At 49.7% G+C, this 9,757-nt stretch overlaps 1 protein-coding gene across 4 annotated transcripts in view; it reads right to left on the bottom strand.

Annotated features, from left to right (window-relative positions):
* Positions 1–3,520: 3,520 nt before the first annotated feature.
* Positions 3,521–9,757, bottom strand: part of MGAT3 (mannosyl (beta-1,4-)-glycoprotein beta-1,4-N-acetylglucosaminyltransferase) — a 28,339-nt gene continuing 22,102 nt past the window's right edge. For all 4 annotated transcript variants that reach the window (XM_019544955.1, XM_019544956.1, XM_019544957.1 and 1 more), the window contains exon 2: positions 3,521–8,907. In XM_019544955.1, the coding sequence (XP_019400500.1) occupies positions 7,401–8,906 (1,506 nt within the window). In that variant the 5' untranslated portion in view covers position 8,907 and the 3' untranslated portion in view covers positions 3,521–7,400. The remainder of the gene's footprint in view (positions 8,908–9,757) is intronic.

The following is a 9,757-nucleotide window of genomic DNA, read 5'->3' as shown; positions in this document are numbered from 1 at the left end:
ACTTTCCATTTTGTTTACAGTTCTCTTCTTCATAATCCCTAACACTGTTTTATCACTGATAAAGCAAAGGTTCCATTTCAACATCCATATACAACATTATGCACATGAGTATTTCCACTGACCATTTTGCAGGCCCGGTCCCCAGAAAAACACTGTAAACTAATATGGTCTGTTTTGTCCATATTACGAAACTATTACAAGGAAGAGGAATAACTCATGCTCAGGACTTCAGTTACAGCCTGAAAGCTTCTTCCAAAGGTTCTGTTCAAAAGCAGACCCCATTTTAGAGGCTAAACTGTTTAGTACTTAAGTGTAAGAAATGTGTGAATTTCTTACCCTTGAGAGCACCTTCATTTCTCACTTCAAGACGTGCAGCTGAGAAAAAATCACATATCCAAAGAAATCCCTCAAGGAACAAGACCAGCAGTCCAGAAGAGTAATGTACCTACCTTAACAAATCATCAAGAAGAGAAGGTGAGACACAAAAATCTGGTAAAATTAATTAAGGATACATTATACCCACGGGATACATTTCATCTGAATCCATCAGAGTGACAAAGCTGGTGGGCCTTGAAGATTCATTCATCCGTCCAAGGAGATTTTGCCAGACACCACCAGAAGCACAATACCTTCCAAGGCTCAGGCACAGGGCATCCTCATTCCAGCACCATTGTCCTTCAGAAATGAAAGCAGCTCCAGTCTGCTGACCAGCCTTTCCAGGATCAGATGGGTGATTGCACTGGGCATGTCATATAGCACTTGTTTTAGCTAACCTGATTTTGGGGATCTGACCCAGATCTTTCCGGGAGCAGTGGAGGGTCTACCTGTTCCTCTGGAATTGGACAGGACTGACTCCTGCAGAGTTCTCATTTGAGTAGGTACTGCTGCCACCAAGATCTGGACCTGCAGGAGCTCCATCTGGGCTAAAGCCTTAGGCTTCAGGCCAACAGCTATTTTGCTCATCATGGTATAGCTCTGTAATAGGAAACCCCTGTCCCCATTACTAGGAAGGGAGGATGTGGGGAGTGTAGCAGGAGGCAGGTTGCAGGGAGCTTGAGGGCAAAATGACAGCAGATGGGAGTTGCCCAGGTGAACTGAGCCAGGGGCTAGAGAAGGGCAGGCTGCTAATGGCAAAATTAATTCTGCCATTAGCCCTGTGAGTAGGAGACAGGGTCCCATGACCAGAAGGGGGCTGGATTTGGGGCATATAAGCCCAGCTTCTGGCTCTGGAGAAGGCAGTTTAGCCCTGGGTGCTGTAGGATACAGAGCTCCCAGGACAGCTGGCTGTAGTTGAAGTCAAGCAAGCCCAGGAGAGGTACCTGGTGACCTAGAGGGGTTGGAGCATGGTTTTCTGTTTGACAGGACTGAGGTGTAGCTGCAGAGGGGGAGACAACCACAGGTAGGATGCTTGGGAGGTAATCGCCACTATCAGGAATGAGAGCTAGACCAAAGCTGAGAAGGCTGGGGCTGGCAAAGCAAAGCTGGAGCCCTAGGACGGGCTGTAGCCACATCAGGGCCAAGGCCCAGGACTGGAGGTCTCAGACTGCACAAGGGCTGAGAGCTTGGCCAGAGGAAAAAGGGGGTTAGGGCCAGGACAGCTGAAGCCCCAACAAATGCTTGGAGGCCTAAGGGCTGTGCTCCCTTAAAGGGGAAGCACCCCATGGGAAGTGCAGACCAACCCCTTCCTCCTTCCCCACCCCCAGCATGAGTTGGACCTAGGAGCAAGGACAGAGCTAAGGAACCAAAAGAGCTACTCCCAGCTCAGGGACTGCCTCCTCAATAGACCAAACAACTATATCAAAGGCATGGCAACTGAGAGACTGGAGGGGAGGTGGGGCTAAAGAAAGCTGGCAGGTGGGCTGAACCCCATGAAGTAGCAGGTGCTGGAGTGGTGGATCCATGAGGCCTGTTACAAGCTCCCACTTCTTTCATTATCAGCGATGGACACGGATCTGATGCTCAGCACTATCCATTTTCAGACTAGGTGATTCAATAGGGAACTTGTTTCGTGCTCCTAGCCAATTCCAACCAAGTGCTCTAGGTACCACATTTTTGCCCATACCACCTAACGTCTTTTTTGGGGTCTGATAAGTGTCTGAGCTAGGCACCTTTACCTTGTGTTCAAATCATCCCAGGTTTCTGGTTCTACTTACCAGAACCAGCCCAGTAAGAATGCACGTTCTGTGCCCAGCTCCGTACCAGAGAGTAGCATCTTAACCATATAACATTTCAGAAGAGTAACAGAAGGACAGTAGGACTGAGAGTATCACTGAAGAGTAAGTACAGGTAGATCACTGATGCTTGGATCATACTTTCCAAGCCACAAGTGACAGATACTACAACTGGCCTCCTGCAGAAAATGCTACCCATTCTTTTACTGCATCCACGGACTGTGCAAACTACATCTGTAAGGTCATTTGCAGTACCACTATCTTGGAAGCTTGCAATACAGTCTGTACTGCAGTTTGTTCTTTTGAACTAGAGTGCATTTGCCACAATTCATCCTAAGGTTGTGCATGTTGCCCAAGTAATTCAGAACGGATTGGTTTGCTAGGGGTTTGCTAACACCACACGCTATATCCCAGTCACTAATTCATGAGATGGCCAGTTTCCCTCAGCCTGGGGCCAGGCTGAAACCTGAGCATCAGTCATTTATGGAGGGAACAGACTAGTTGATAAAGCGCCACCAATGCCTCTAATTGTGCAGGCTGGATCTTTTCACACAATCGATGCTGGTGGTGGGAGCACCCCTTCTGAATCCAAATGCTCTACCCTCCAGTGCAACAAGGTAGGTCTCATACCTTTAATAGGTTTCTCCACTATCGGAACAGGACACTAAGTCAGGAGAGGGGGAGGCAGAAGGTGGTACGAGTGCACTACTGTTTTTAACTGGCTGGAATACATCAGGCCTGTTCACCTATTCTCCTGGCACAGGTAGAGCCATTCCACAGCCAGGTAAGCTACAGCAGCTACTTTTTCAGGTATAAAGCATGCTGGGGTTCACAGGAGCTCAACAGCTTTGTGCTTCTGACACATAGAAAGCATGTCAGATGTACTCCACAGCAGTTTATGTAAGGAGCTGCAAGGGCGGATTAAGAGGTCTTGTCTCACTGTGCCTGTTGATGTTTACAAGTCTCAAGCAATCCTGGGAAAGTACCCTTGTTTAAAAGGACACTACAATACAGAGTACTGCATACTTGGAAGCAATCCTGGCTCATGATTGACTGAAGACAGTCATGTGGTGATGAGCAGCTTGTGTACACGCGCACCTGGCTGGCCTCAGCATGGCCATTACATCAAACTTGGCAGAAAGGCCTATGAGCAACCTTTTATGGCTGAGCTGGCAGGATCAGTCTCCTGCAGGACACTAGAAGAATATTGTACTTCTGCATTCAGATATTTTGATGATAGACCCAAGGCTTTCCATGTGGGGAAGGTCAAAGGTGTGCCAAAGCCAGAGGCAACAACTCCTCCACTACTTTACCCAGTGCTTGGAAATAAAAGGTCCCACAGACATGTGTCAGTTTTCCTCCATACTTAGTAAATCTTTTATTATTATTAACTCCTCCTTTAAAGCATCCCTTTAAGGGTGAAATGAAATCCAACCATTTACAGAGAAAATGATTTCAGAATGTACATTTGATTTATCCTTACAAAAATTATTTATTATTACCAGCGTTTTATAAATTACAGAGTTGAAAGGAGCTTTGTTTGGTTTCTTTTTGGCAAGTCCACGCATTCCTTTTCCAAAAGGAGGGTGCGCTGGGCAATGCTGAAGGAACATGTCGGCACTGAGGGATGTGCCAGCAGATCGCTTCCTGGAGGACAAAGCAAGATCACTCCCTCGAGGACGAGGACGGACAGTGGTTTGCATTTGCAGCTCAGGGTTTCCTTTCTGTAGCCATCACTTGCAGTCTGGATAGTCTCTGCGGAAGCGTATTGCATTATCATCTACTCCCTCTCTTCTCCATGGTGGAATTATATCATGCCGCCAATTTAAACTCCTCCTATGTTTTCACAGTAATGGCAAGCTCCTGTAACTTCTCAGAGAAATTACAGGCCTTTCTGAACAAAAAGATTGAGGAATGGAGGGGGGAAGGAGTGTGTGGGGGGGAGAGAAATCCTTATGTCTCCCAGCCCTTTCCTTTCCTGCCACCAATTTTGAGGTTGGTGAAGCCCACTTTCTCTTCCCCACTCCTCTCCCAACCAGTGTTTGCTAACAGGACCAGGAATGATCAGCTCCAGGGCCCTCACAGTGCAGATCTGTTCTGTAACAGCCACAGAAGTCACAGAAGAATAGGGGTAAGAAGGGGACATCAAGGGCAGGTGGTTCCAGAGGGAGAGAAGCAGCTACTACCATCCCATGAGGATATCCTGGCTGAGGTATCGGGGGCTTGGATACTTCAATACCAGCTCTGCTCTGAGCTCCACCTATACCTGCTACACTAAATGAATGAGTCAGAGCCTCTGTATTTGCCCACCAGAGAAGGAGAAACTATTATTCTCCAAGTGCTTCCATGAAGTGATAGGCATAGCAGTGAACACCTCCCGCACCCCCCACCCCCACCCCCAGCAATGTAAAGCAAAATACTGGAGACAATAGCAGTGGAGCAGAGAACTGGAACCTTTCTCCCTCCATACCAAACACAGAGCTTTGAGCAGTCCCCTCCTTTGTATCTGGCACCTGTCAGGATACCATTTCAGTATTTGTATTTAAGCATCCCCAGGGATTAACACCAGTGACAGGGGCAGGGAGGACCTTCCCCTATATTCCTTCCAGTATGAGGGACTTGCCTGATCCAAAAATACTAATATCCATGTTCCCACCCTTGTTTATAAATAACCTGGAAAGACCCCATCCCTCTTTAGGAGTAATAGGTGGGAGAGTTCATGCCTCAAAAACCATGAAGGAGGGGAGAGCATACTAAGGCAAACAGAAAGAGGAGCGAGACTTGCCCCACCCATAGTTCAGTGCTGCCCTAACACATTTTGAGGGTGAAAGGGTATCTAGACATAACTGCAGCAGAGTTGGCAGAAAAAAAAAGGTTGCAGGGGAAGAAGAATTATTCTTTATTGTTATCTGTTTGCCACCAGTCTTCCTGGGGAAGCAGATCATCCATGAGGGCAGAGAGCCAGTAGCTTATCAGATCTTTGCTGTGTCAAATAATATATAATCCAGCTCTGGTTAAAGCAGACCTCTCTTCCTCATAAACCTACAAACAACTGGAAAACCTGCATTTTTAGCCTGCTCCTTGTCCAAGCTTACTCTGCCCCTGGTGTCTCTTCTGCACGGACAGACCATCACAGTCTTCTGACGAAAGCACACATGCAAGCAAGGGGCAATAAAACAGTAAAATGTTTAGCTCAGAGGAGATCTATTTCACTAAGCACAATAAACATGGGATAGTCACACAAACCAAACAACCCAGATGGGTTTGGCTTTACCCTAAACAATTAGAAGCTTTACCCTAAACAATTAGAAGGTATTCATGTGAAAAGCAGAAGAAAACGGATTTCTCCTGCTAAATTCCTTTCTCCACTCCAAAGTTCCTTCTTGGAACAGGGCCCTATCATTCCCTTCATTCTCCCATTCCCTTATCTGTCACAAAAACAGGAGGCTCATGCCATACCTGACCCCTGATGTACTCCACAAACATGGGAGCATTTTGCTGAGACAGAGGAGGGGGTGGACATTGCCTCAAAAAAACAAACCAGACTTGGAAGCAAGGAGGCCATGATGTGAATATCCCCAACAATGGGAGGTGGAAATGTGTAACAAGGATAGAGAGCTTAGCTCATGGGCTTCTATTTGTTTGGCTCCTAAATCTAATCTCACATATTCCTTTGTGCACAACTCTGCCTAGACAGTCCTGGCAACGTCTGGATTGTACACCTCCCCGACAGCTTGCACCCCTGCTGCAGCAGCACAGTGCTGCAGGAGTAGCCTGCTAGTAGGCTTTTGCTAGCAAGCTTCCCCGGATGGTCCTCCTATCTTGGGAGCAACCAGACAGGTGCCAGGCTGGGATATATTTCACATCTTGTTCTTTCCTGCTGCTAGGCTGGATTCAGGGGGAGGAGAAGGGGATTGCCCTTTCCCTTTCTATTTACTCCACAGAGACAAGGAATGAACAGTGTGTATATTTTATTGTGACATTGTGGAGGGAGGGTCCCTCCTGTGGACATTCCCTTTGCAGCAGCTTGGCTTTCAGGGCTTCCCTAAGGCATGCCTACCCTTACCCGCACATCCTGAGCTGGTTCTGAACAGGTCCCTTTAAGGAGCACTGGCGCACAGAGCTCACAGCTTCCCGGCCTCCCACTACACCCAGCAGGCTTGTAGAGGGTTCCCTGAACATCCTTAAAACCTAAGTAAAGAGCACAACTTCCGGATTCTACCATGCTCCCACCACTATGGACACTTGTACACACACACGTACATACACACACACTCACTCCTCCACCTGATACTGGTGACAAACCAACCCACAAATACCTGTACCTGTGCATATTAACATTAACACTCATGCACATGCTAGTCCATACATTCACCAGTACATGACCTCCCTAGTGAAGTCCCCTGCAGCTCATTCCAACCTGGATGAGCGGCAGGGACAACACACTCGATTTTCTGCCGGCTGAGCAAATGCAGGCAGTGTGGTGGCAAGGGAAGAGTTCTACCTTATGCCTCACTTCCTCTATATGTCAGCTCTGAGCGTGGCAGCACATTAGACAGAGAACTGATCCCAGGAGAGATGTACTGGTATTAGGTTAGTGGGAGGAGGTTGCATTCTGGGAGGAGGGGCACTCTGGAGGAGGCTGCATTCTGGGAGGAGGGACACTCTGGAGGCGAAGTGGCTACCCTCACCCAAAAACCATTGGATTGCAGAGGTAAACAGAGAGACAATAGATGCATACAAAGACGCTTCTGCACACTCACCCATGCACAAACTCAGAGCAGCACATACGAGACACTCAGACACACCTCTGCTGGCACCTGCCTGTTCACTGACAAGTCCAGGCTCCTGTGTGTGTGTACCCCTGATCCATAGGGAGAGGTGAGGGCAGCTGTGTGTTCTCCCTCCTTCTAATCCCTTCCCTGTAGGGGGATCTGCTGCTTGGATGAGATGACTCTCTTCTCTCTCAGCAGTCAAAGTGGAGAGAATGTGCCAGTTTTTTGTTTTGTTTTTGCCTGCTCCCAGGGCAGGTTACCACTTCCTCTCCTTCCCTCATGAACTTGACTGGAAATAACCCCCCCACCCCCAGCTCCACTCCAGAGGCAGAGACTGGAGAGAAATGATACACCCCAGCTGAAAACAAAACCAGGAAAAAAAAAACCAAAAGAGGAAATACCCTACTCTTTCCCTTTGCTGTGTTGTTCATTTCCCATGCAAGCCCCACGCCCCTCACCCAGCCACCTCTGCCCTCCGGTAGGGATTCTCCAGGAGATAGTGGAACCGCTCATAGTGTTTTAGCAGGTACTTTGGGGCATACATCTGTTCCTTAGGGTCAGCAGGGGGGTACTCCTGGGTGGTGCCATCAAACCACCCCCCAGTCCGGATCAGCTCCCGGATATAGTTGAGGTCCCGCTTGTCCTCATAATCACCCCAGCGGGGGAAGTCCCCGTTCTGGGCTGACACCAGTTTGAAGTAGATGCCCTCTGGTGTGAAACACCAGGAACAGTGCCAGCCAGCAAAATGGAGAGGGCTGCCCAGTGACCACTGCACCAGGATGTGTCCCGTGCTGTTCTCATACTGCCGGAAGCCAGGCATGGTATAGTACTCCCGGCGGCGCAGGCGGATCCCATCAGAAGCATAGACGGCCTGCAGCATCCCCACTGTGCATCCAGAGACCACCTCCAAGGTGCCTGGCTGCTTCCAGAAGAAGCCATAGAGGGACTTGCGCATGTGGAAGGCAAAGGGTTCTGTCCAGCCATCATACAGCTTGAGAAAGAGCACGCCATCGCGGGCTGGGATCTCGTCCGCATCATCAATGATGAAGACGTCATCTGGGCGCAGGTTTCGGAGGCGGGAGATGCCATCCCGGGTCAGGAAGGTGCGCAGGTAGTCATCGGCAATCCAGCCATCCTGGCGCCCACCGAGGGGGAAGTGGTCCAGGAAGACATACAGCACCTTGTGGCGGATGTAGTCGAAGGAGCCATTGAGCAGCATCTCACGGAACTTGAGTGGACGTGGCTCGCCATATGCCGTGAAGTTAGACTCGCAGACCACAAAGGTGTCTACCACATCGCCCAATTCATGGAAGCGGACATCCAGGAGGTCAAACTCATGGTTGACGTTGATGGCATTGATGACCCGCCGGGGTGTCTCCCGCGGTGCAAGCCTATCCTTGGTGGGCAGGTTTGAGTACTGGACCACAGTGGGCACCCCACAGCTTGGACCATGCCAGCCAGGCAAGCACACGCATTCCACCCACTTGCGCCGCTTCGTCCCACTGGCGCTCAGTGGCTTGCGGGCTGGCCGCCCCGACGCAGCACCGTCTGATCTCTCCTCTGGCCGGACCACTGGTGGCTTTTCCAACATCTTGGTGCCTGGTTTGAAGCAGACACCACCAGCTTTGGTACGGACAAAATACTCTGCTGTGTCTTCTGGCAGAACAAACTCAGCTCTGTGTAGCTCCTCACTGGCTCTGCTGGGAGACAGGGGTTGGAGCAAGGGTGAGTGGGAGTAAAGCGGTGTGCGGAGGAACTCGGGTCCCCCCGGCTCAGGACTGACTTGCGGCGTGACCGGTGCATTGTTCCAGAAGAAGCTGGAGACAAGGTTGGGACTAAGTGAAGCCAGTTCCCGGGGGAAGGTGACATAAGAGAGGGCCTTGAGGAAGTGCAGGAAGGAAATGAGGCAGAGACCAGCCATGCAGAGAGTCAAAAAGAGCTTGTGGCGTCTCATCTTCATCCTAAGGAAAAGCCAGAGTGAGAAAGCATGTTAAACTACTACTTGGCTACAAATTTACCTGGGCTTTTCGGGTAAAGAGATGGTGGCAGTGGTGGGGTAGAAAGATCCCAGGGGAAAACAAAAGAGAGAGGTCCAAACTCATCCAGCCTGAATCTTTCCCTCAAATCTTGAGAAAGCTAAATCCAAAACCAGTCCCTCCCTCTCCCAGGTTGTGCTCAACAGGCTGAACGCCTTTGGCAACTCCACCAAATCTGACCTCTCCAAGCCCGAGCGCTTCTCAGCACCCCACGGGTGTCAGGGCAGGGGAAGGAAACACGCAGCTCTGGCCCAGAGGCCTCCACACCCAGCAGGCTGGATACGAGCAGGAGACTGAGGGGAGGAGAGGACAAAACACAGAGAGATCGCTCCTATGGCGTCACATCCTAAGGTCAAGGAGATGCTAGAAAAGCAAGACAGAGGGAGGGATTTGGAGTAGAACAGGGTTGGGCAATTATTTCGGCTGGAGAGCTGCTTCATGAGATTTAGTGAGTGGCTGTGGGCCGCAAGGGCAGTCCCGCCTCTTGCCAGGTATCCCGCCCCCTGGCCGCCATCTTGGGACCAGAAGTCCTGCCCTGAACCCCTGACCTTTGCCACCAGAAGTCCCTCCCCTTGCCTCCAGGAGTACTCCTTTCCCTGGGGGTGGGGGTGCCTTCTTGGAACTAGGAAACCCCCCCAAGACATATGCTAAAAATCAAACATCTACTATAACATATTTTATTTCAAAAAAATTTTTGTTCTGATTTACATGCGTTTGCGTACAGTATATAGAAGTGATTATGTAGTAGCTCAAAATAAAGTCTTACTCTTGTATA

Source organism: Crocodylus porosus, unplaced genomic scaffold, assembly GCF_001723895.1.
Source record: "Crocodylus porosus isolate Cpor-Errol unplaced genomic scaffold, CroPor_comp1, whole genome shotgun sequence".
In the NCBI taxonomy this organism is placed as follows: Eukaryota; Metazoa; Chordata; order Crocodylia; family Crocodylidae; genus Crocodylus; species Crocodylus porosus.
This window is presented reverse-complemented; position numbering and strand designations above follow the sequence as displayed.